This window comes from Centruroides vittatus, unplaced genomic scaffold (genome assembly GCF_030686945.1).
Source record: "Centruroides vittatus isolate TY-2023 unplaced genomic scaffold, ASM3068694v2 contig_82, whole genome shotgun sequence".
Lineage (NCBI taxonomy): Eukaryota > Metazoa > Arthropoda > Arachnida > Scorpiones > Buthidae > Centruroides > Centruroides vittatus.
This window is the reverse complement of record NW_027122533.1, coordinates 638,219-664,851: the sequence shown is the minus strand read 5'-3', so window position 1 is coordinate 664,851 and position 26,633 is coordinate 638,219. Positions and strand designations below refer to the sequence as shown.

Here is a 26,633-nt window from a genome sequence, read left to right as displayed (position 1 = left end):
GATGCACCGGGTACGTCCCATCTTGGAGCTTCTTTTTTTCTACGAAGAAGGACTCGAAGATAAGCTAAAGGTATGGTTTTTCTAATTGACTAATTAGTGGCTGGATAATGGTGTTGGTCTCTTAAACCATTTTATAGAACCAAATTTCCAATCGTCTTTCCAAATATCCACTTATACAATGCGATTTATAACGATTTTTGTTGCAGATAATATCCTATAGGAAAAGACTAGGAAAAGATCCTATAGGGATTACCGTTGCTGGAATATTCACGATTACTAAGAAAAGCATGCCAAAGGTCAGAAATATTTAAAAATTTTAATTCATTTTCCCTGCAATCATTTAACTTATTTATTTATGTTTTGACATTTTTTTTCAGAGTTTACAGACGATGTATTCCTGTTTTACAAGTCTGACGAATGTTTAAAATCAGATAAATGCTTGCGATAAAGCCTATAAATACGTTCGAATCTGAAAAGAATAAAGGGATCTTATCGTAAAATCTTCTCAAAGCTTCACACGCAGATACTTCTATGATGTAACTAAATAACTTTTCGTTTCATGTTAGAATACTTCTTTAATCTTTCGATTTAAACTAAAGGTTTTTGAATATTCATCCATAAACGCCTCTTACTTGACATAAGGAATTTCTATAATGGAGATAACTATAATACTGCGATTTGAAATGCTCCTTCGAAGAATAGTGTTAAACCAGGGCTGGATTTAACAATCAGAGGCCCGTGGGCACAAATACGGTAAGGGGCCCCGTTTAAGAGTAGGCAAATTTGATGATTTAGAAAATTTACACAAAATACTGTACTTTCAACTACATTTCAACCAGGAAGTTGTAAATTTTATTTAAAAATAAGGTTATTGTAAACATACATATATTTTATTGTGTAAAACTAATTGTTTTAATTCAATTGAAAAATACCTATGTAAAATTTTTTCCCGAAATTTTCCGATGTTTTATAGGTTTTTTTCCCGGGTTTGGTTTTCTCTGCCTGTGGCCCTCATGATTAGGCCACACTAGGCTGTCACGGTAATAAAAAAATAAATTATGTTTAAACATAGTTTTGTGGGGGCCCTGGGCACCGGCCCCAAATGCCCCTATGTAAATCTGGCCCTGTGTAAAGCGAAATAGCTCTGTGGTGAACCCCCTTGAACTTTGACCTATCGATCCGGAAATTTTGCCGGCACCTCACCAACAACGAGAATCACTTCAGTTTAAAATTTAAGCTTTATAGACCTAGTAGTTTTGTTTTCCTAAGATTGTCTGCAGTGTCGAGTGAAGAAAACAGCTTTTTGGCGATTTATGAACTTTTTAATTTTTTTATATTTCGGCAACCCCTGTATAGAAAATTCTGAAATTTTGCGCATTATCTAAGAAAACAACTATCTTTCGAACGAGATATTCCAAATTACTATAGGCGTTTAGGGGGGAGAAATCGACCTCTAAATATCGTCAATCCTAATTCCTGTATGTAGAGTCAGTCGGTGACTTTTTCATTTGGCGACAGGTCTCTGCCGTGATTCTCGATTAAATTCTATGCAATATTCAGTACAACAATTGAATTAAGTTTAAAACTTAATATTTTTCTCTAAAATTTAAATATTAAAGTTTAATATCATGTCACAATTTCCTTCCAAAAAGGAATAGTATATTAGTATAGAATGATTTTTGTCGCGATTTTATGGCTTATTTTCGGAAATTTAGGTGTAAAGAACTTTATATTGGTAGATAATTAGTGTAATTTAAATGCATTATCAATTCAGGCGTGACTAATTGGTGATACAGACAAATATCGCATCACATGTGTAATACGTGTTCTTTTGATGTTAGTTCGCATCATGTGGCTACGGGCTATTACGTGTTATACTGAGGAGAAACGTCATTCATAAAACATTATATCATGTATTAACAAACAATGTTCGACTGTTGCATGCTTTTTAACTCGTGCCAAACTTACTTTTTCCAAATTCTTCATTTATGAATCCTGATATTTCTATTTTTCATATAATATTTCTGCAAATTTCATAAACGAATTGACAGTTTAAATTGCTAATTATTCATATTTATAATTAGAAGGGTCAACCTACTAAGTGTTGGCTCGCTGTACGACGCGGTTCCAAGAAACCTCGTAGAAAAGTCGTAAAGCGTGCTAATTACTATCGATTCGGTTTTATAAGTTGATGTTACAGACTTGAAAATCTATGATTTAACTATATATTAGTATGTGTATATATGCATAATAGCAACAAAAGTACAGAATTTCAAGCTATTGTGATAGAAGACCCCGATATAAGTGACTGCTATGGTTTCTACATGTGTGACCATGTAAACAGTGTATATGTATATATAGGTGTGTACTGGATGTATATATACGATTAAAAGCAAGATTCTTTATCGTAAGTTTTCAATGCATTTTAGAAAAATTCAAATTGTAACATTTATATGTCGAAACGAGAATAAAAAAATCAATAAAATTATTTTTAAAAAAATCGCTTATAAACAATGCAATTTGGGAAAAATTCATAAATTAAACATGTGTTTTTCTTATAAATTAAACTTCTGATTAGATAATTTTAATTTATTATATAAAAATATATATTTCAGATAACATCGTTCCTGGTTAACCTCGTTCAGTCGATCACATTGCGGTTTGAGTTGAGAAATTGCGAGTGATTGATAAATTTAAATCGAAATAGATTTAAATTTATTTAAAAAATGATGATTTGGATCTTATTTTTTGCCTCTCTTTTAGTTTTTTTACATGGACACAATTGCCAACGAGAAACCATTCAACCTCATTTACGTGTCGCATCTTTCAACGTCCAAACTTTCGGATACAAGAAATATAACAAAAAAGATGCAGCAGATATTATTAAAAAGGTACAGTTTTATAACATTTTATGCCTTCTAAATTAATTTTCTTATTAATTTCGTTTTTTAAACGTTTTCGTAGATAATCACACGTTACGATTTCATCTGTTTGCAAGAAATCGTCGTGCAGAAAAAACCCTTTCTAGACAGCTTATTAAAGGACATTAACTACGTGTAAGTGTAAAATTAGTAAATAAATACACGAAAAAGTCTGTAATTACAATTTTCCAAATATTTTCGATTAGTTATTCTTCAAAGAAACCTTACGTCATGAATGTCAGTCCTCCCGTAGGTACCAACTCAACTACGAAAGAACAATATCTCTACCTTTACAGGTGGGTAACAATCAGAAGCGGCGTAGGCGCGGGCGACGTGGGCCACCGCCTACGGCCTCGCGGTCCGAGGGGCCTCGCGCCTCGAAGGTTTATACATTACTTAAAAACCGTGAACGCAAAGAAAAAAATTTACTCGTCATAAAACGATAAATATATTGACATACAAAATTTGTTTTTATTTAGTCTAGCAACATTTGCTGGCGTTACATTGCTATTGCGGAGAATCTCCGCCAGCTAGAGCTGGGGATTTCCCATTCTGTTGTTTACGTTACTTTCACGCTGAATTCGAAAAATCCTTGTCTGATGCCTCGTCAATTTACTGAGAATAGCAGTTATGAACTGCCAAAAGACTTTAAAAATAGAAGGATAACCAAAAAGAAAAGGATGTTCGATTATGAAGGCAGCGATCAACCTATACAGTATCCCAAAAGCGGGTATGAAACAGACTTTTTTAACACCATAATTGATTCTATAGTAAACAATATGGATTCGAGATTTATGTCCTTAAATCAACATTTTGAAAATTTGGTTTTCTCTATGATCTAAGCAAGTTAAAAAATATTCCAAAAGAGCAAATATTAAAAAACTGTCAAAATTTACACTCAGCCTTCCGCGTGGGTGAGAGCAGTGACTTCCAACCTTACGAATTATATGAAGAATTACAATGATCCCAAATTTACCCATCTTCATTAAAGATGTGCAGCTTCTCCAACACGTAACAGTTAATAACTTTAAAAAAAATTTAACCAAATATTTACATTGTCGTTCGAATTTTGTTAACAATACCGTTAAGTACTGCCTACGCTAAAAGGAACTTTCCAAAATTAAAACCAATAAAAATTTATTTAAGAATTTCAATGGGCCAGGAAAGACTTTCAGCTTTGGCAGTTTTATCTATTGAAGCATATATGGCATCTGAATGTATGGCAAGCTGAATTACGATACAATTAATAAAGAGTTCAGTAAGACTAAAAGCAGGAAATTTCGGTTTTTTAATTCTTTTCTTTTTAAATTTTCTTTAATGTTAGTCAAAGAATATAGTTTGCATTTTTATTAATAAAAATTTGACAGTTTCAACTGCTTTTTATTTTATAAAATCCGTCTTCTTGCGCCACCAGAGGGCCTCGCGAAATCACTGTACCTTGCTGGAGTACCTAGATATCAGAGTAGCGACATGCAAGTCTTTCGCCGCCATGTTCTGTCAACTGTTATCACGTGGTCTATGGGATTACATTAAGAAATGACGATTTTTTTTTAGTTTAATAATGCATTTTTACGAATAAAATGCTTTATTAAACTAAAAAAATCGTCATTTCTTAATGTAATCCCATAGACCACGTGATGACAGCTGACAGAACATGGCGGCGATGACTCGTATGTCGCTATTCTGATATCTAGGTACTCTATACCTTGCCCACATAAAATTTAGGTCATGCCCCGCCACTGGTAACAATTGACATTTTCGGTATGCAATCTTCTCGTTCTTTCTTTAAATTTTTTGCCTTTTTTCTCAACAGAAAAGATCGACTCGAGTTTTTAGACGCCAGAGTTTACCCGGATCCAAAAAACCGTTTCATTCGTCCTCCTTACATCGCTCACGTCGATTCGTCCACTACAAGTATGCCATGGCCACAGCTAACAGATGGAATTTACGGCTTTACTAACGAGTATTGTTTTTGTATTGTTTTCTAAGGATCTCTGTCGCGGTTCGTCGCAATCTGCGTTCACACCAGGCCTTCCGATGCGGCCAACGAAATAGACGCTTTGGCCGAAGTGTACGACTACGCAAAGAACCTGTACGACAACGAAGTAAGTGTGACGTTTCTTTTCACAATTGGTTATCTGTCTACAAACTTTGTGTTTCACGCAGAATGCCGTAATTATGGGAGATTTGAACGCCGGCTGTAAGTACGTACGTACCAACGACTGGGCCAATATATCTTTACGGACTCGCCCGGAATTCCAATGGCTGATCAATAGCAGCATCGACACGACTTCACACGCCTCTAGTTGCGCCCATGACAGGTAAATACGTCAACAAAGATTACACAAACACTGGACTTTCTGACTGCTAAAGCATAGATTTCTACCGCAGAATTATAATAACCGGAAGTGAGATGAAACGAGACACTATCCACTCTTCTGTTAGACCCTTCTATTACCAAGCGGAATATAACATAACGGAAAAATTGGTTGGTGAGGATTTTTGCAAAACGTTGAAATCATGTTTACGTAATTAATTAAAAAATATGAATAATTGTGGCAGGTTAAAGAGATTTCGGACCACGTTCCCGTAGAATTCAGCTTAAGAGGAAAAGGTAAATACACGTCCGATCATAAGACCTTTAATCGTAATAGAGTTTATGATCTTTTTCTTTCTTGTAGTTTCTCGGAGCTTCGTGGAGAACATTCACGCGGATATTTGCATTCGTGTGTACGATAGGAGGCCGAGTGACACTGAAATTTCGGTGTTAAAGAACAGAAACATTTCGGGCTTTGATGTTGAATTTTATGACGATGTGGAAAGGTGTCGACAGAGACTAATTGTCACTAAGGAAGCGACTAATTCTCGAGATTTAATATCGTCACTTAAGGATTTAAACGTAAAAATGAATAATATTTTAAGTTCCGAAACCATAGAAACCATTAGTTTCAAGTCGGAACATGGCACATTTTTCGATTGTGACAGCTGCAACATGGTTACACACCCAAAATATAAACTAACTATCGACTGTTATTCGGTTACTTACATTTGTACTGTTTATTTATGTAGACAAACGTTTTTCAATTAATACCGTGTGATAACGTTGAAAATGCGGTGAAACCCAGTTTTTCTGTATCAAACGGGCCGGTTCAGACCCAGATAATGCGAAATTAGTAGATTATTGAAATTAAAGTCTAAAATTTCATACTGAAAATACTTTTTAATGGTGAAAATTTAAATTATCCCTTTTTTTTACTTGAAAACAAGAAGATTAAAATTATACAGTGCATGAGAACAGTATGTAGGCCTAATTTTGTCCTTGCGAATTCCAGATTGCTACATAAGTGCATAATGAGGTCGTAAATAATATTTTAATGATCTCACAAACATTACAAAAAGTAATAAGTTTTGCACAAAATGTGTAAAATTTTAAAACCAAACGCCTGTTCACACCCATCCGGGATCCGGATAAACGGGATTTGAGTGTAATTCAGATCAGAAAATAAAAGTTGACTTATGTGATGGAAGAATGCTTACATACACTGAAAAGTTTAGACCCAAATCATTCAAAATTACATGGATTATTTTCTTCCTTATGTAACGTAGTACCGCATCAACCAGTGGCGTGCCGTCATTGGAAGTGGTGGAAGCGCCGCATCCACCTTCCAATGACCTTTCCTTGTAGTTTCTAAAATATAAATTTTCATATTTTAAAGTACTTTGAATTAATTAAAATTAATATTTTAGTATAACTGCATTGTGTATCTTATTACAAATTTCTATACTACATGTGAAAAAAACGATAAGATTGTTATTGTATATTCGAATATCAGTGACGGAATGGAAGCGCTTACGAGACAGCTTTCAAGGCGAGAATAACTGAATGGTGTAAAGCAGCCAGAGGGCATTGGCGCATGCGCTTTACAGCGCACCAACCTCAGCCGGTGTAGCTGGTGGAAGTTACACACGTGTAACACTTCCAACGATTCTATTCCTTAGCCACTGGGCAGGGAGCTATCTGACTAAGTGAATTGTTTAAGATTTAAAAAATAAAGAGTATTCAATGTTATTTTTATGTACGTTTTTTTGCAAAGTTATATTTGATTATAAGTTTCTTTTAATTATACTGTAATTATATTGACAGATTTTCAGACATAAAATCTTTAGAATTTTTATCACTTTTAGATGTTTTTCATAATATTAAAATTACTAACAATTTTTCCAAGCGTGTTTTAATTCTTTAAATAAAGTAAATGTTATGGGAAATTTTTTGATTTATCTAAATTACCTAGCGAATCGCAATATTTATATTCGTGTCCAAATTATATCGACAAGTAACTCTTAGACATAAAACATATAATGATTAATGTCGATTTGAACAAAGACGTACTAAAAGAATTATATGATTTAATATCATTAATATTTACGATACCATCTACCGGTGGGTCTGCTGAGCGCAGTTTTTCGACCACGAAGCAGATTCATGCATTGGCCAGGAACACTCGGTCGGAGGAAAGATTGTCATAGCTAGCGTTGCTTTCGATAGAAAGAGAGCTTTTAAATACGTTGATGGAGTCGACGACCAACGACTTTTATGATAAAGTAATTAACGACTTTGCGGAAAAATCGCCGAATAAAGTTAGTTTATAAAAAATTAAAAAAAACAAGTTTTTCTATCATTGTTTGTATCGTGTCAATTTGTATTTTGTATGTATTACAGTAGAGCGTCGATAAGTGGAACGTCGGTAAGTGGAATGGCCGGAAAGTGGAACGATTTTCAGTCGGACTGTGTCGAGCTGAATCGAATGTTTTTGATACTAAATTTACTTCTAAAGTATAATTTTCATGTTTTTTTATATTTTTTAATATATTTATTTTGTTTGTACAAAATGCAGAAATAATTTTTAACGATGCGATAGCCTCGATGATTATTATAAAAATTTTCGTTAGGCTTAAAATCGACGAAAATTCAACACGAAGCGATACGCAACGGAGAAAAATTTGAACATCGGACAGGTTAATGTATTTTTTCGTACAAAGTCGGAAACTGGAACAAATCATTAACTGGAAGGATCCCAGTCCCCAATTGGTTCCACTTATCGACGCTCTACTGTATTTGTATTTTAGAACTAAAATACATAAATTGTTTATTTTTGTCACTTCCAGTATTTGTTTAAAACTTTTTGGAAATGTCATGTACTGGACGGATCTGACCCGTCACGAAAGACGCGAATAAATGGTTAATTTAGAGAAAAATTTATTAGTTTAAAAAAACATAGGTAAAAGTCGTTTGTAGTCGGACACCAATTGTTTATATCCAACTGCGAGGCAGAAACCATAAATCGCGGAAGGAAGTCGTCCTATGATCGGTGGAAGATCGAATTCGTCTTCGATTTTCACTTTTCTCCCGCTCCAGGTAAGAGTCTCGTTACGTTTAATAACGAAGGACCAACCACTCGGGAAGCGTGATTGAGGGAGAACGACCAATCAAAATGGACGAAAGAAAGAACGAAGATTGATATAATCTCTGACAATCGAGGACACCTCGCACTCGGTTAACGTTTTGAATAACCAAAATGCCGCGTGTCAACGCGCATAAAAAAAAAAGAAAACAGTTTCTCATCTATTGTGCCAACCCGTAACCTGCGCCACTTCGGACTTAGACCGTGTCCCCGACGCCAACAGAGGAAGTCTCCCCGTGCCCTACAGACTTGTCAACGCCACTGTCCCGGGGCCACCTTCGATCGACCATCGAAGAACCACATCGACGCTCAGGATGTCCGAACAGCTGATTGTCCTAAAGCAAACTATTTTGTACATAGTGTATGTTTATTTTATGTTTCTTTTTTGTCGGTTTTTGTCAGATACGTCTCTTCCGCCACCACGCACGTACGAATAGACCCTAGACCATTACTGACGCGCAATTAACTGATTGCCCCTGGAAGTAGTCTTCTTACAGAAACACAGCTTCCCTATCATCAAATGTCACGGCACGCCACTGGCATCAACTAATTTTAATTTAATCAACAACTTGTGTGTTTTGCTTCTTGTAATTTTAATCTAAAAAAGGAATATACTTGTACCACTTAATAAACTTCAGAACCGAGTGGATAAAACCACCGAACACTGGTGGAACAGTCGTTGGTTACACCTCTCCAAAGGGTTGGCCACGTAAAGTTTTCCGGGTTTTCCTTAAATCAGTAACACCTAAATATAAAAGAACACCCGATAGTCATTGTCCACGTGTTACGTTGCTGTATATAAATACAGCGGAACCTCGCTTAACGAGCATAATTCGTTCCAGAGTCTTACTCGTAATGCGAAACAATTTTTTCCGTAGAAATTAATGTAAAATACGATAATGCGTTTCACGTCAAAAAAATGCTCAAATGTCTTATGTATAACGTTTATTCAAAACAAAATTGTACAATATACACTGTTAAAGAGCGTGAATCGTCATCATCTATTCTTCTAGCGCGGAATGAACCATCCTGGAATGAGAATTCGATTTGCAGAAACAAAAAAAAAAAAAAAAAAAAAAATCACAGCTGATATGTTTGATAAACACTCCAAACGATATGCCAAATTCTTGGATTATGTAAATGTTATAACTAAATATTAGAAATTAATTAATTTGACTAGAGGTAGGCAGTTATGTTTCCATCTCGTATTAAATTTAATAATTATAAATAGTTAATTTTTAATTCAGACATTTCTAAAATATAATTTGGTATCGGTCATTAAATTTAATGACCCAAGAATTCGGCATATCGTTTGGCGTGTTTATTATATAACCGGCTATGGTTGTTGATGTTTATAAGAAATACGTGTGAACACAAGTTTGGAAAAATTTGTGATTACAATCGACACTAAGATACTAGCGGAAGGAGTGCTAAACACAGATTGATGGAGCATGCCGCATGAGCACAATTGGGGACCTCCCCTCTCTTCATCACTCGTTATGCGAAATATCGGTCGTTAAGCGAGGCAAATTTTTACAATTTGTTTTGCTCGTTATGCGAAATATCGGTCGTTAAACGAGGCATTTTTTACAATTTGTTTTACTCGTTATGCGAAATACTCGTTGTGCGTGGTGCTCGTTAAACGAGGTTTCACTATACAGTAAACTTCTAGAGCGTAACTTAAATAAATTTCATTATGAGAAACCTCAAACACTTTCTACGTGTATCCAGTGTGCTTAATATTCGTAGATACCTTCATAACATTTACTCTCGTATTTAAAAATCTTTTAGTTAATACCCTGTTATTATTACTACATTATAAGAATCCTTTTGACCTTTGAACCTACACGTAATGATTAATCCAGTTCTTGTATGCACCCGTTAATTCTACTAATTAATATAAATACTTTACTAATCGATTTTAAGAAGTTTTCAAATATATAAACATACATACCTGCGATATTATTGTTCAATATCTTTCAACCGTATGTGCAGATGACGAAGATTTTTAAAATTTTACAAATAACCCGCATCCTGTTCGTACTGATGATTTGCAAAGTATTAAATGTTAACTGATAACATGGATTATCCAGAAAACACCAGTTACAGAATTGTACATTCAAATTGAGTAGTACGCTGAAGCTGCGGATTAGTGTATCTGGGAATTACACGTAAATACTGTACCGTAATTCCTATAGAATGCTCTCTAGGGTGACACCCCCTTGGCAGATTACAATAAAAAGACAAAATTTTATTAATTTAAAAGAAAAAGCGTAAAAATGCCAGTAATATGCAAGTAAATATCAATCAATTCTTTATTGTTTGAACCTTAGTTCGTTACATAAAGGTTACATAAAGCTGAAATTAGTGCAACATAATAAATTAATATAATAGATTAATACAAGATATTACAAAATAAAATACAAATAGTGATACACAAAACTAATATTAGCACAATTTCACGAATAAATGTAATAGCCTAGTACAAGATAATACAAAGTAAATCACACAATAATAATCAGTTTTTGAAAATAAGCTATATATTTTCAGGATTTAAAATCTTATTAAATACTTTTTCCTGCCAATATGTAAGTAAATATATATATATATATATATATATTATATATATATATTTATTTATTTAGTTTAAAAAAATACAACAACGAGTTGCGTAACTTTTCCGGCAAAAACATTTCAAATTGTGTGTTACGCCATCTGTTATAATAATTTATTTTTATTTTTTAAATTTATAGTATATTATTAATTATTATAAAATGGTAAAATTCTTTGGGGATGGAGACTCATTTTATTTAAAAGATTTCTAAATGCTAATAACGAGTATAACCTTCATTAAGTCCCAACCCATTCGAGACACGACACGTGACCCTTCTATGTCTTCACCCCTCAACTTTTAACCAACAAAATTTACTAGCATCAATCCAATTAATACACAAACTCCCTGCAAAATTTCAGAAATTTTTGACAAAAAGAACAGAAATTATTAAGCTTCAAAGAGGGCGAAAAAAATCGTTCCTGCACACACAAATACACTAACATCCATACATACAGAAAAAGATTCACAGATTTTTTTGCATTTTTCGACGTTTGGAGGAAGTCCAAAAATGTAAAAATCTTGGGAATCATTCTTAACCGATTGCCCTACTTTCCCTCTGTTATACATTATTAATAAATACAGTAAATTCTTCTGCCATTTTTTGAAACCGTGTCGTATTTTTTATATTTGTTCTATAAGCGCGATATAGCGCAATAACGATCAACGAAATTGGAATAAAGTGAATCGTGCCAAGTGATTGTTATTACGCTATATCGCGCTTATAGAACAAAAATACAGTAAACTTTTCCAAATTTGACATAACTAAAGTAGGGATGTTCCGATACCACAAAAGTATCGATACCGGTATCAATCTCATACTGTAACAGCCTGGAAAGTATAAGTCATACTTTTATTCAATGTTAAATTTTATCACTGACATAGGCTATTCTTGTACCACTCGAATCCCTCATATAATTTTAAGAAATTTTATTAGGTACCAAAATCCTTTATTCGAACTGCTAATGCTATCTTAATTTTTAACCATGCCCAGTAGCTTCAATAACTGCGTAACGCCAGGTTGTGCAAATTGCGCGAGGATACAAACGAGTACGAAACCTGTAAGTATGAAGTTTTTCTTCATAAACCCGATTATTAAAGCCAAACAAATTGCCGAGTTATCAGGATATAAGCTCGATGTCGCTATTAAAGCAGCCGCCTCCGCTATTAAAGCAGCCGCCCAAGAATACTAGAAAGTAAAAGAAGTATTACAATCTCGAAAACGAATTAGAAATCTTCCAGATTACGGGTGAAAAAACACATAACATGTCTCTTCTCTTAAATGCATTAAAACATGTCCACTCGCATCAATTGAATCGGAAAGGGCATTCTCGATAGCGGACTTTTTATTACTAAAACAAGAATCAGATTTTTTTTAACTCTTTCCGCCCTGTGGGCACTAAGAGGGCCTCTTTTAGTAGGCCCATTATGGGTTCGGCCAGGCCCACAATGGGGCGACCGGGTGGTGAGGGACGGGGCCCGACATATCCGAACGGACCACCCCCCGAAAAATTCCTGGGGATTTCTCGAGCCGTTCGGATTCGATCCCGGGTCCCCAGAGCGGTAGGCTGCCACCTTAACCGCTCGGCCATCCGGCCTAACAAGAATCAGATTAAGTAATATTGACCATCTTATGATAAAAATTTACAATAATATTTTGTATTATATTTTATTTAAATATTGAAAATCACCTTCTAACTTAGAACTTTAATTTTCAACTTAATTCAAAGGCATTTTTGTTGTTGTTGTATGCAGTTTCCAGCATACTTTAATAATTTTTTTCTATTTGTGAAAATTTCTACGTAATTCAAAGGTAATTTTTAATATGTATCTTACACAGCATTATTAATATGATTTTTGAGGTTGCAGAACGTATTAAATTACATAGATAGATCCAAAAAAAAGGTTACAAGCGGCAGCATTTGAAAAGTAATTAATGTGGAGGGAATATTTTTCCCCAGAGTGGAGACAGATGATACTAATTGTCTTATAGCGGTTGTGTGGGTAGCTAGTGTAAGTTCGCTAACGCGTCAGAGTGATTGCAATGGCAAGACGTTTACAAAAGTGGGTTAATGTTACCTTAGGATCCAAAATGGCGGCCAGGGAAAATTTTCCCTACGTAGAAGACTGCGACGGAGAAAAAATTTTTTCCTCCATTCAAGATGGCCGCGGTTCCGGCCGCCATCTTGAATTTCTCTGCAGACTCCACGGATTTTTTCACCGAAATAAACAATAAAAAACAACAAAAAGAAAAGTTTTTTACTCACTTTTCGATTGTTCGATATTCTGAGTATGATCTGTTTGGGGGTCGACGAAATTTTTCGAATCGTTGACAGTTCTATGTTCGACCACTACTCCTTCTATGTCGTCAATGTGCATATATCCTTTCCATTCGTCCGTTATTATCGTACTGCCGGAATTCACGTATTTATAAACGATCCAATTCACAGTGTTTTCTGATCTGTCGTTCACCTGACATATGAAGCAATTCTTATCTTCATCGCAATGAATGCAAACGGACTCGGTCGGCTGTATACCTAATTTTACAGCAAAATTCGATGCGTTATCGATACGGGGAGGCAAACCTAGCTCCGAAAAGTCGTCTTCCATCAACTTGTAGAAATCACGGGAAGTGCATCTCGACCAAAATTCGTCGTTGCAACTCAAATCGGCAAAACTAGTCATTATCGAACAATTGGCAATAAACTAAACGAGGGGAGGTAAGGATAGGGAAAAAACACGCTTTTTCCTTAATTTCTGATTACTTGGTTCTCTAAGTCAGGATACTTGGCAACGTCGAACGCAGGGTAGAAACTGAACAGGGAAAAATTCCCCACGTCGTCGACGTCGTGACTCTAGGGAAAAATTTTTCCCCGTCGCAGTCTCTGAAGTAGGGAAAATTTTCCCTGGCCGCCATTTTGGATCCTAAGGTAACATTAACCCAAAAGTGGTCTCGCTTGGAGATGCGAGCTGTGATTCATTTCTTATGGGCATCTGATGCAAACGCCCTGGCATGTTGAGTGATGGTGTCATCCTCCTGCCTGACAATGCACGCTCTAAACTGCTTGCAAAACTCAACAATTGCTGCAAAAGTTCAAGTGGGAAGCCTGGAGCCATCCTCCATATGGCTCAGATTTCGTACCCAGTGACTATTTCCTTTTTCCGAAAATGAAGAAACACTTATCTTAAACAAGATTCTCTTCCGTAATGAGAAAACAACTGCCGAGAACTGGCTCAAAGGGCAGGGACGTGATTTCTACCAAGTCAGGTTATACAACTTGGTCCAGCGTTCAGATAAATGCCTAAATAGATTTGGTGATTATGAGGAAAAGTGATTGACAAGTATGCCTCTTAATTCCCTTTTGTATTTCCTGTCTGATATTAATAAATAATTTTTTATTATCTTATAACCTTTTTTGGATCCACCCTCGTACTTTTAAAAAACGAAAAATAGTTATATCACTTGATTTCAAGATATTTTGTATATCTTAAGAATAATTAATTCTATCCCGGGAAACAGTTCACTTTTATACCGGAATCCCAGGACAAACAAAAGACCGGGAAATAAGTAACCCTACTCATATTCTTCGTCCATTTATGTTTTAAAAATTCCGAATACAGTGGAACCTCGCTTAACGATCACCTTGCACAACGAGCATTTCGCATAACTAGCAAAACAAATTGTAAAATTTGCCTCGCTTAACGACCGATATATCGAATAACGAGTGATAAGGAGAGGGAAAGTCCCCAATTGTGCACATGAGGCATGCTTCATCAATTTGTGTTTAGCACTTCTTCCGCTAGCATCTTAATGTCGCCTGCGATGACGTATTTTTCCAAACTTGTGTTCACACGTATTACTTATAAACATCAACAACCATAGCCGGTTATATAATAAACACGCCAAACGATATGCCGAATTCTTGGGTCATTAAATTTAATGACAAATTAAATTTTAAATGACCAAATTACCATGACCAAATTAAATTTTAGAAATGTCTGAATTAAAAATTAACTATTTATAATTATTAAATTTAATACGAGATGAAAACATAACTGCCTACCTCTAGTCAAATTAATTAATTTCTACCACTACCACTACCACTACTTTGCTGCCTTTGTCCCTTTGCAGGGGTAGGCCTCCTGGATCTTGCGTTGCCACTTTCCTCTATCCAAAGCGTCCCCTTTCTCCAGTCCCACTATTTTCATATCCTCCTCCACCACATCACCCCATCGCTTTCGCTGTCTTCCTCTACTTCTCTTCCCCTCTACTCTCAGGTCAAAAGCCCTCCTTGCCATATCATCCTCTCCTCTTCTCAGCACATGTCCGACCCACCTCAATCGAGATTTAGTTATCCTGTCCAAAATACATTCAACCCCAAGTTCTCTCCTGATCTCTTCACTTCTCCTTCTCTCCCTGAGCGAAATACCGGACAACCATCTCAGCATTCGCATCTCGGTCCTCGCCAACATCAACTCCTCTGTCTTTCGGAGGGTCCACGTTTCCGATCCATACAAAAGGACCGGTCTTATTATTGCCTCATAAATTTTGATTTTCAATTTCCTCGGCATCTTGGCATCACAAAGTACCCCTGTCAGTTCTCGCCATTTTAACCACCCCTTACTGATTCTACTTTTCACCTCCACGGTGCATCCTCCATTTTCATCTATCATCACTCCCAGGTACTTAACCTTAGCCTTTTGCGTGATGTCAAGTCCGTTTCTATCCGTTACCTTCAGATTTATCTTCTGATTTTTAACACTGGCCAAAACCTCTGTTTTGTTAATGTTTAATTTCATTCCTCCATTCTCCAGACATTTCTGCCAATCCCCCAACCTTTGTTGCAACTCTTCTTCACTGTTCGCTATCAGCATTATGTCGTCAGCATAAAGTAACTCCCACAGCCCCTGTCTGCCAATGGTTTTGCTCAACTCATCCATTACCGTTATAAACAGCAGAGGACTCAAAGCTGATCCTTGGTGTAACCCCACTCCAACTTCAAATTCTTCTGATCTACCATTAGGTGTTCTGATAGCAGTCCGTGCCCCTTTATACATTTCCTCTACCAGCCGAACTAGTTTTTCAGGCACTCCTTTCCTTCTTAAGCACCAGAACACCACCTCTCTAGGTACTCTATCATAGGCCTTTTCTAGATCCAAACAAGCATAGAACACTCCCTGGTTTCCCTCTAGCCTCTTCTCTTGTATCTGCCTTGCTATAAATATTGCATCGATGGCACTCCTTCCCTTCATGAATCCAAACTGTCTTTCATCTATCTCCACCTTTCCTCTCAGTCTACTCTCCACCACCTTCTCCAATACTTTAAAGGCGTGTTCTAACAGCTTAATCCCTCTGTAGTTGTTGCACTGTAGTGGATCTCCCCGTTGCTTATATATCGGCACCATATCACTTCTCTTCCACCCCTCCGGTATCTTCTCGGACACCCATACTCTTTTCATTATGTTAAATAACCATTCTTTCCCCTCCAGCGCCAGAGCCTTAAGCATTTCCACTACCACTCCAGATGGTCCAGCCGCTTTACCATTTTTCATAGATTCCAACGCCCGATTAACTTCTGCCCGTGTAATATCCTCCACCGGACTAAGGTTTTCTTCTACGTTTATCAGGACACCTCTCTCATTTTCCTCATTTAACAGGTTTTGGAAGTATTCTTTCCATCTGTGGAGTATCCTTTCCGCCTGTATTAACAGCTCACCATTCTCACCCTTTAGCGCATTTATTTCTAATATATCCCTTCTAGCACTCGCTCTGTTTCTTGCTATTTTATATATAGTCTTCTCTCCTTCCTTGGTCTCAAGCTTTTCATACCACTTTTCCCACTCTCTTTCTTTAGCAATTCTCACTGCTCTTTTGACTGTTCTGTTACACTCCTTATATTTTTCTCTATCTTCTTGATTGTCTCCTTTCTGCCATACCCTAAATGCTTCCTTTTTCTTTCTTACTGCTTCTTTGACCTCCTCATTCCACCACCATGTCTCTCGCCAGAGCCGTTTCCCTTCTCTTGTTTTTCCACAAATCTGCTCCGCGGCTCCCTTCACAATATTCACGAAATCTTCCCATTCCTCATTCACTCCTGCCTCCCCATTCAGCTTCCTATCTTTCATCCTTTCCAGTACTTCTCGTTGGAACTTATTAACATTCTCCCCTTTCATTTCCCATATCTTCAATCGAGCCCGGCACTTTTTGTTTTCTCTTGGAGGTCTATCTTGTACCATTATGTCCATTACCAAGAGCCTATGCTGTCTCACCGCCGCCTCTCCTACTATGACCTTACAGTCCTGTACTAGCCTGCTATCCTTTTTTGACATTAAGAAGTAATCAATTTGGCTACAATTTCCTCCACTCTTGAAAGTGATCAGGTGTTCTACTTTCTTTAGGAACCAAGTGTTCATAATTTTAAGATCAAACGCTGTTGCTATTTCAATGATCTTTTCCCCTGCTTCATTTCTCTCTCCAAACCCTTTACCACCATGAACCTCTTCTGACCCCTCAGCGGTCTTTCCCACGTGGCCGTTTAAGTCTCCTCCCAAAATCAGCATATCCTCACTTCTCACATTTCGCAGAACCTCTTCGAGACTTTCTTCAAAATCCCTCTTTTCCTCCTCAGAGCATCCCACCTGTGGTGCATATCCCGACACCACATTCACTATCATTTTTCCTATCACCATTTTAATTCTCATTAATCTTTCACTCTTCCTGTCTACCTCTATCACTTTCTTTTTATACTCCTCATCCAATATTATTCCCACACCATTCCTTCCACTCTCTCCAGTGTAGAACAACTTAAATCCTTCTCCCATCTCTCTTGTACCACTGCCCTTCCATCTAGTCTCCTGAACACATAGAACCTTCACCCTTCTCCTCATCATTACATCAACCAATTCTCTTCCTTTCCCCGTCATACTCCCTACGTTCCATGTTCCCACTCTCAATTGAAACCTTCTCTCTTGACCTTCCCTTCTCTTTCGTTTAGTTTTCCGTTGCCGCTGCATATCTTCCGGTCTTTGACCATCATTTATTGGGATAACCCCAAATGCAGAGGAAGCGGGATCTCCATCTTTCTTTTTGTCGTAGGCTGATGGATTCGCCCACGGGATACTTTGGGCTGTATCCTGCCTCATCGCAAGATCCTTATTCATTTTTTCTTGAAGCCGAAAAATTTTCCAGCCGGATGCCCTTCCTGACGCCAACCTCTTTTAATCGCCTTTTACGATACGCAGAGGATACGGTTGCTGTATTCTAATCCCCGAGCAACAGGGGCTAAATTAATTAATTTCTAATATTTAATTATAGTCTTTACATAACCCAAGAATTTGGCATATCGTTTGGAGTGTTTATCAAACATATTAGCTCTGATTTTTTTTTTTTTTTTTGAATAAACGTTATACATAAAACATTTGAGCATTTTTTCGACGTGGAATGCATTAACGTATTTTACATTAATTTCTATGGAAAAAATTGTTTTGCTTAACGAGTGTTTCGCATTACGAGTAAGAGTCTGGAAGGAATTATGCTCGTTAAGCGAGGTTCCACTGTACATTAAATACAGTAATTCAATTCTCCATAAAACTTTATTCGAAACATCTCATTCTTTAAACTTGAAGATCACATTGATATCTTTTAAATTCCAAAATTACAAAATACACATTAAGATCAAAATATCTCTTAAATGCCAATTCTTGTGGCAGGTTCTGCAAAATTGACAATAATAACAATATAATAGGAGTACTAAAAATTAATTTAAAAATGTTTGTCTACATAAATAAACAGTACAAATGTCAGTAACCGAATAACAGTTGATAGTTAGTTTATATTCTGGATGTGTAACCGTGTTGTAGCTGCCACAATCCAGGAGCGCACCATGGTCGGACTTGAAATCAATCGTTTCTACGGTTTCAGAACTCAAAACATTGCTCATTTTTACGTTTAAATCCTTAAGTGACGATATTAAATCTCGAGAATTAGTCGCTTTTTTAGTTATAATTAATCTCTGTCGACACCTTTCCACATCGTCGTAAAATTCAACATCAAAGCCCGAAATGTTTCTGTTCTTTAACACCGAAATTTCAGTGTCACTCGGTCTCCTATCGTACACACGAATGCAAATATCCGCGTGAATGTTCTCCACGAAGCTCCGAGAAACTACAAGAAAGAAAAAGATCTTAAACTCTATTACGATTAAAGGTCTTACGAACAGACGTGTATTTACCTTTTCCTCTTAAGCTGAATTCTACGGGAACGTGGTCCGAAACCTCTTTGACCTGCCACGATTATTCATATTTTTTAATTAATTACGTAAATATGATTTCAACGTTTTGCAAAAATCCTCACCAACCAATTTTTCCGTTATGTTATATTCCGCTTGGTAATAGAAGGGTCTAACAGAAGAGTGGATGGTGTCTCGTTTCATCTCACTTCCGGTTATTATAATTCTGCGGAAAAAATCTATGCTTTAGCGGTCAGAAAGTCCAGTGTTTGTGTAAACTTTATTGACGTATTTACCTGTCATAGGCGCAACTAGAGGCGTGTGAAGTCGTGTCGATGCTGCTATTGATCAGCCATTGGAATTCCGGGCGAGTCCGTAAAGATATATTGGCCCAGTCGTTGGTACGTACGTACTTACAGCCGGCGTTCAAATCTCCCATAATTAAGGCATTCTGCGTGAAACACAAAGTTTGTAGACAGCAGTGGCGTAGCGTGAGTGTCAGGCGCCCGGGTCAGAGGAAAATTTCGCCGCCCCCTTATTTAAGTATTATTATTATTTATTGTGAAATTTTGCCGTCCCCTTAAAAAGCCGCCTGGGGCGGGCCGCCCCTGTCGCCCCCACTACGCTACGATACGCTACGCCACTGGTAGACAATAACCAATTGTGAAAAGAAACGTCACACTTACTTCGTTGTCGTACAGGTTCTTTGCGTAGTCGTACACTTCGGCCAGGGCGTCTATTTCGTTGGCCGCATCGGAAGGCCTGGTGTGAACGCAGATTGAGACGAACCGCGACAGAGATCCTTAGAAAACAATACAAAAACAATACTCGTTAGTAAAGCCGTAAATTCCATCTGTTAGCTGTGACCATGGCTTACTCGTAGTGGACGAATCAACGTAAGCGATGTAAGGAGGACGAATGAAACGGTTTTTTGGATCCGGATAAACTCTGGCGTCTAAAAACTCGAGTCGGTCTTTTCTGTTGAGAAAAAAGGCAAAAAATTTAAAGAAAGAACGAGAAGATTGCATACCGAAAATGTCAATTGTTACCCACCTGTAAAGGTAGAGATATTGTTCTTTCGTAGTTGAGTTGGTACCTACGGGAGGACTGACATTCATGACGTAAGGTTTCTTTGAAGAATAACTAATCGAAAATATTTGGAAAATTGTAATTACAGACTTTTTCGTGTATTTATTTACTAATTTTACACTTACACGTAGTTAATGTCCTTTAATAAGCTGCCTAGAAAGGGTTTTTTCTGCACGACGATTTCTTGCAAACAGATGAAATCGTAACGTGTGATTATCTACGAAAACGTTTTAAAAAACGAAATTAATAAGAAAATTAATTTAGAAGGCATAAAATGTTATAAAACTGTACCTTTTTAATAATATCTGCTGCATCTTTTTTGTTATATTTCTTGTATCCGAAAGTTTGGACGTTGAAAGATGCGACACGTAAATGAGGTTGAATGGTTTCTCGTTGGCAATTGTGTCCATGTAAAAAAACTAAAAAAGAGGCAAAAAATAATATCGATATTATCATTTTTTAAATAAATTGAACCCTTTTAAAAGACAGAAGATTCAAAATTAAATGAAAGGTATCCGAATGGCGACGGTGCTATTAAAAACAAAATTATGACAATTTCCTTTTAATTAATCGAGTTTTGAAGTTATTTTGCTTTTAAATTGGCCAATCGGATGAAATTTCTCAACTCAAACTGTAATATGATCGATTAAACGGTGCGATAATATATCAAGTTGTTATCTCTGCTATTAATAATAGCAGAGATAAATATCGCAAATTTTAATTACCTAATCAGAAGTTAAATGTATACAAAAATGTGCATGATTTATTAAAGGATTTTCCCAAGAATATGTATTTTTTTGTAAAAAAATTAGTTCACTTTATGCCTTATTTTAAAAATAATTTATTATTATTTTTTTAAAATATTCAAACAGTTTATGTCCAACGAGATAGGAACACATATTGTCAGATATGCATTTCTGGTTACGCCCTTTATCAGTCTGGCCCGATTAAACATTCGAATATGTACATCAGTATCATTAAAATTAATTACAAAATAATTTTAAAAAATATATGTTCCTTATAGAGAATGTAGACAAATAAAGTAATCAACAAGGAATTTTACAGTGTGATTTGATGAATTACAATATAACACAAAAATAAAATCTAAAAAACAAAGGTAAGACTTAATTAAAATTAAATACCAGCAATACCTTTAAAAATTTACATGTAAAAATTATGCATTTGGATTCCGAATGTATGAAGATATTGAAAACTAAAATGGAGTTAAAATAAACTAATACGACGGTAATCCCAAAAGTAAGGTCTCCTATTTTTTTAAATACAAAAAACGTTTATAAAATAATAAAGTTTATATCATTTTAAAACTCGAACATTTATCTATTTCTCTACATAATCACCATTTCGATCGATGCATTTTTGTAGGCACTGTAGCAGTTGTTGTATGCCCATGTCATACTTGCTCGCCGCCACGTCGCGGATCTCATCTTGCGCACACCTTCCGATATTGCAACTTTTCCGTTAAAATCCCATGAATTGTGCTTGGGGAAAGCCCAATAACCAAAATGCAGAGATCATCCAGAGTGATTCGCCGATCTTCACGCATGGTTTGCTCAACCTTCGCGACTGTCTCGTCGGAAATTGACGGTCTCCCGCTTTTTTCTTCGTCGTGAATTTCAGTACGATCAGCTGCAAACTCCCTATACCACTTGAAGATGTTTTTGACATCTGTGCACGACTCGCCATACACTTCCGTCAATTGGCAATGAATTTCAATCAGTTTAACATGACATGGCGGAGAGCTGTATGACGTGGGCATACGAAAATTTCCACAGCACATACAAAAATGCATCGACCGAAACGGCGATTATGTAGAAAATAGATAAATGTTCGAGCTTTAAAATGGTATAAACTTTATTTTTGTATAAACGTTTCTTTGTATTTAAAAAATTAGGAGATCTTACTTTTAGGATTACCCTCGTACTTATCAAATAGTAAAAACAAAAAGATATTAGTTAAATAGAAAGGTAAAAAGACCTTGTACAATTATTAAAACGTTCAAACTTCGCACAATCCATGCCAAAAGTAGAATGGGAAGGTAAATATTAACAGAGAGATCAAACGTGGGAAAGTATTGTGTCCCAAACTACTGAAATATCAAGGCTTTGATTAATATTTGTGTTTTGTTTTTTTGGGAATTTTCCTAATTTCTAAATGTTCTTTTAACTTTCTTAAAATGAAATTATTTTCTTTTCTTACGATTTCTGTACTACAGTATTTCTATTAATTTCAATCATACGGAGTTCAGCCAGCTTGGAACCAATACTGTAGCTCATAAATATACCATCAATTTGACGATAAAAATTATTGTTACTAAAAAATAATTGCTATTTAAAAATAAAGATAACCAAATCCAAAACCCAATCATCACAATTTAGATTATGTAAGGTATTTAAGGTACATAAAATATGTACCCATCTATTACAAAGCAGTTCAACAATGAACTGCTTTGTAATAGATGGGTAGATTTTAAACATCAATACTTATCATTCAATAACTTTCTTTGAAACTAATATTTTCAATATTAATTAAAAGTTCTTCAGTATTTTTAATGTTATTAATTGGAATTTTCGTATTGTTTTAAAATTAACTATTTTTACTAAATAATACAGAACATAATTTTTGATATCTACTAACGGTCTATAAGCTTCAAAATTGGTTTTTGTTATATGAACCGCTTCTAATGATTTCCTGGAACTTTTCGACTGTCGGATTCGATCCCGGACTCTACAGCAGTAGCGATATTCTTATTTAATCGTGTTAAAAGGATTGGACAACCCAAAAAATTTTTCGGGAGCGAACCCCCTTAACCACCGAGCATCACCATTGTGAGTCTGGCTGAATCTATAATTGGCTTGCTAAAGAAGGCCCTCAGCGCCCACAAGTGAAAGAAGGTTTACAAAAATGTATGGAGTCTTGTTAGACTCCATACTTTTTTTTTTCAAAACAGAAGATAGTTGAAACTTTTTTACTTGAATACATATGAGGTATTCAAGTAAAGAAGAACATGTTTTTCAAATTAAAATTAATGTATTTTTTTAATATCTAGTTTCTTTATCTCTGACCCCACCGGTTCCCGAGTGGATAGAATCGCAGAATACTGGTAGTTGGTCTCTGGTTCGGGCTGCACCAATAGTAGAGTTTTTGGGGTTTTTTTCACATTTGTAACACCTAAATAGGTACCAGTTTCTCGTTGACAAATCCTCCAGAGAAGAAGATCGCCCATGAGTTCTGTTGCCTACTCCATTCCTTTTCCTCTAGAGTTGAAATAATCAATTTTCAGTTGCTTTAAGTGAAGATTTCTCCCAGCTAAATTAAGAGTTGCTTTCCTCTTTTCGTCGAACCTATTTAAAACAGCATAAACCCTCAAGAAGATGCAGAACTTGTATAAAATGTAAAAAAGAAGAAACTGTGTGGACAAATATGAGATTTTCTTAAGTTCTCAGAAAATGTTCTACCAGTATTATTATGTTTCAGTAAATAGCTAACTGTTTACTGGGCAGAAATAATGGTAGAACATTGTAGTCCTCTGCTACCCCTTTCTCCTTCTTACCCTTACACCCCTATGAATGGTGGGAAAATGGTTTAATCTAATTTGCCAACTTTGTTACGCCTATTATATAATTAACACTGCAATTTTGAAACGTAATCCTGATTTATAACATTAAGCATTTTTTTTTTTTTTTTTTTTTTAACTCTTTCCGCCCTGTGGGCACTAAGAGGGCCTCTTTTTAGTAGGCCCATTATGGGTTCGGCCAGGCCCACAATGGAGCGACCGGGTGGTGAGGGACGGGGCCCGACATATCCGAACGGACCACTCCCCGAAAAATTAACATTAAGCATTAAGAGAAACACTTGTATCGCTTTACGACTGTTTACAAAAGGCAATAAAATTGCAGAAGCTGAATTTGCTACATAATGAATTCTTCTTAAAGAAGTTTTCTAAATTTTATTATTTACACAATTTTTCAGTGTAAAAATAAATAAATGAAATACAGATTTAATATCATGTATACAAATATAGTTCAAAATTCACGCTTTCTTCTAAATTGCTGGAGAATTTGCTTACAAAATATTTGCAGTTTTATTTCTATTTTAGCAAATTTTTGAAGATTAAACAGCTTTCTTCCATTATACTGTACATCGGTAACGTATCATTTGATATACAAGATAATATCGAGTGATTAGTTATAGTTAGTTAATAGATGTTATATATAATTCCCAGGAATTTTTCGGGGGGTGGTTCGTTCGGATATGTCGGGCCCCGTCCCTCACCACCCGGTCGCCCCATTGTGGGCCTGGCCGAACCCATAATGGGCCTTCTAAAAGAGGCCCTCTTAGTGCCCACAGGGCGGAAAGAGTTAAAAAAAAATAGATGTTATATCTCATCGCATATGATATCCAATTTGTTCCGAATGTGTACTGTACCTTTAATGTTGAAATATTTGTTCGTATATCACCATAAGTAAGGCACTCAATGCCTTGAATCTTTACTAAAATTATTTCAGAACAATTTGCAATCCATTTTTTTCGGAGGACATTGTGGTTACGAATTTAATTGTTGTGCCAAATATTACAAATAAATGAATACAAAGATAAACTATATAAGACTGTGATTATTGTTAGAATAAGAAGGTGCAATTCAAATCTTATTTTGACAAAATTAAAGATCAGTTGACCAGCGAAGTAGAATGTTTGATGATTTTTTTTCCACTACTTGACCATTCGTAATAGGTTGTGCTATGTGGAAATATCACAGATATATTCCAAGGATAGAATGCCAATCATCAGATTTATATTTTTGAATACACTGGCTACCGGCAACAGCGAATCCAACTGAAATGGATCAATAATGACGTATTCCTTTCAATTTATTGAATAAATTTTGGCAACAATTATTCCTGTGTCACACTCGTGAGGATCGAAGATCACGCGGGAGAGGACCGAGCGGCGGTGGACGAAGCGTTTAAAAAACCATCGGAAGATTTTACCATTTACCATAGAGGCTGTTAGGTAGCCTCTTTCTTAGTATGACAAACGATTCCCGTCATTTCCAACAAACACCAGCAGAGGGGGGGGCAACGTCTAAAGCTGTTGAGGAAGAAGTTCCAAAGACTTCGTGTACGGCTTTGTGGAGCGATTCCAAAAACGTGATCCAAAATAAAGACGGGAGCCATCCCAAAGACGTCATTTAGGAGAGAGCAGGAAACGGTTCCAGAGATCTCAAAACAGAAAGAGTTTGAATCTACCCCAAAATCACCACCGAAAACAGAATCCGAGGGATCTCGTTCTTTGAGAACACAACGTAAACCAGATGCATCCCGCTTTAGACAAACTCAACAAATTTTAAGATAAATATGGCGAAAACTTCCAGTTAATGGTATGCAAGTTCTAATTCATTTGTTAATTTTGCTTAATTCAAAATTCTAATGTTTAGAGAATAATAAAACCTGTAATAAAATATTCATTATGTTTGATACATTAAAAGCGCATTCAAATTTCGTGACAAGATGAGTTCCCTCAATATTGAGCAACTTCCTGCACAAATAACTTGATATAAAATAAATTAACTCTTATTTTCAGAAAACAAAGTCATGAACACATTTTTATGTGAACGAATGGCACTTAACAATTGTTAAGTGCCATTCGTTAAGCGTCAGACACGAACAATTAGAAACTGCTCTAACGACTAAGAAAAATCCGAAAAGTGTGACTTGTGACTGTCTAAAAATAATTTATTACATTAAATTAACGGAATGTGTATGATTTTTCGAATTTCTTCCGTGTATGCCGATAGAGAACTTGCGGCCAAAGTTTTCAATGCGAAAACGTCTACGTCGAACGTTTTCGCGTTGAAAACTTCGGCTGCAACCTCTCTCTTGTCTAACGAACATAACTTGTAGGATAATGAGTAATGCGTTTTCCTGCTGTAACGAGTCATAAATTTTGTCTGGTCGCAATGCCTTCAATAGAAACATTCTTTGCCAAGGAAGTTTATTGTTAATTGTGAACATATCAAAAATACGAATAAGTAATTTTTGTTTAAATGAAAAAGTAAAAGTAAATTTAAAAATTAATACGTAAAATATCTATGACTACTAATTACGTAATATTTATTTTTAATTAAGAAAATTATTATTATTATTATTATTATTATTATAGGATTTACTTAAAATATTAATCACGACGAATTAAAAATAAATTTAGCACGACAAACATTAACACCATTCCATCCGAACTCTACAACGACATTTAAAAATCAGCGATATTTCTTCCAACGTCATCCGGCATAAATACTGGCAAC

The 26,633-nt window shown here is 35.9% G+C and overlaps 2 protein-coding genes and 1 long non-coding RNA gene across 5 annotated transcripts; 2 read left to right on the top strand and 1 right to left on the bottom strand.

Annotated features, from left to right (window-relative positions):
* Nucleotides 1–489, top strand: LOC136982317 (uncharacterized). Its single transcript, XR_010881879.1, has 3 exons — nt 1–70; nt 207–296; nt 378–489. It is a non-coding gene; the product is annotated as an uncharacterized lncRNA (long non-coding RNA).
* A 2,154-nt stretch (nt 490–2,643) lies between these two features.
* LOC136982310 (deoxyribonuclease-1-like) lies at nt 2,644–6,057 on the top strand. Of its 2 annotated transcripts, XM_067278788.1 has the most exons (9): nt 2,644–2,891; nt 2,965–3,056; nt 3,128–3,217; nt 4,735–4,835; nt 4,911–5,026; nt 5,088–5,242; nt 5,313–5,409; nt 5,484–5,535; nt 5,603–6,057. In XM_067278788.1, the coding sequence occupies exons 1-9, from the start codon at nt 2,727–2,729 to the stop codon at nt 6,007–6,009; spliced, it is 1,275 nt and encodes a 424-aa protein (XP_067134889.1). In that variant the 5' UTR covers nt 2,644–2,726; the 3' UTR covers nt 6,010–6,057. The 2 variants fall into 2 exon arrangements, with proteins under 2 accessions (XP_067134889.1, XP_067134890.1); XM_067278789.1 differs by lacking the exon at nt 5,603–6,057 and having other exon boundaries at nt 5,313–5,413.
* A 12,609-nt stretch (nt 6,058–18,666) lies between these two features.
* On the bottom strand, nt 18,667–20,927 carry LOC136982291 (deoxyribonuclease-1-like). 2 transcript variants are annotated; one of them, XM_067278768.1, is made up of 9 exons: nt 20,603–20,927; nt 20,437–20,528; nt 20,276–20,365; nt 20,100–20,200; nt 19,909–20,024; nt 19,519–19,673; nt 19,352–19,448; nt 19,226–19,277; nt 18,667–19,158 (listed from the first exon to the last, which is right to left on the bottom strand). In XM_067278768.1, exons 1-9 carry the CDS (start codon nt 20,765–20,767, stop codon nt 18,752–18,754), a joined length of 1,275 nt encoding a protein of 424 aa, XP_067134869.1. In that variant the 5' UTR covers nt 20,768–20,927; the 3' UTR covers nt 18,667–18,751. The 2 variants fall into 2 exon arrangements, with proteins under 2 accessions (XP_067134869.1, XP_067134870.1); XM_067278769.1 differs by having other exon boundaries at nt 18,989–19,158; nt 19,348–19,448.
* Between the last annotated feature and the right edge of the window lie 5,706 nt (nt 20,928–26,633).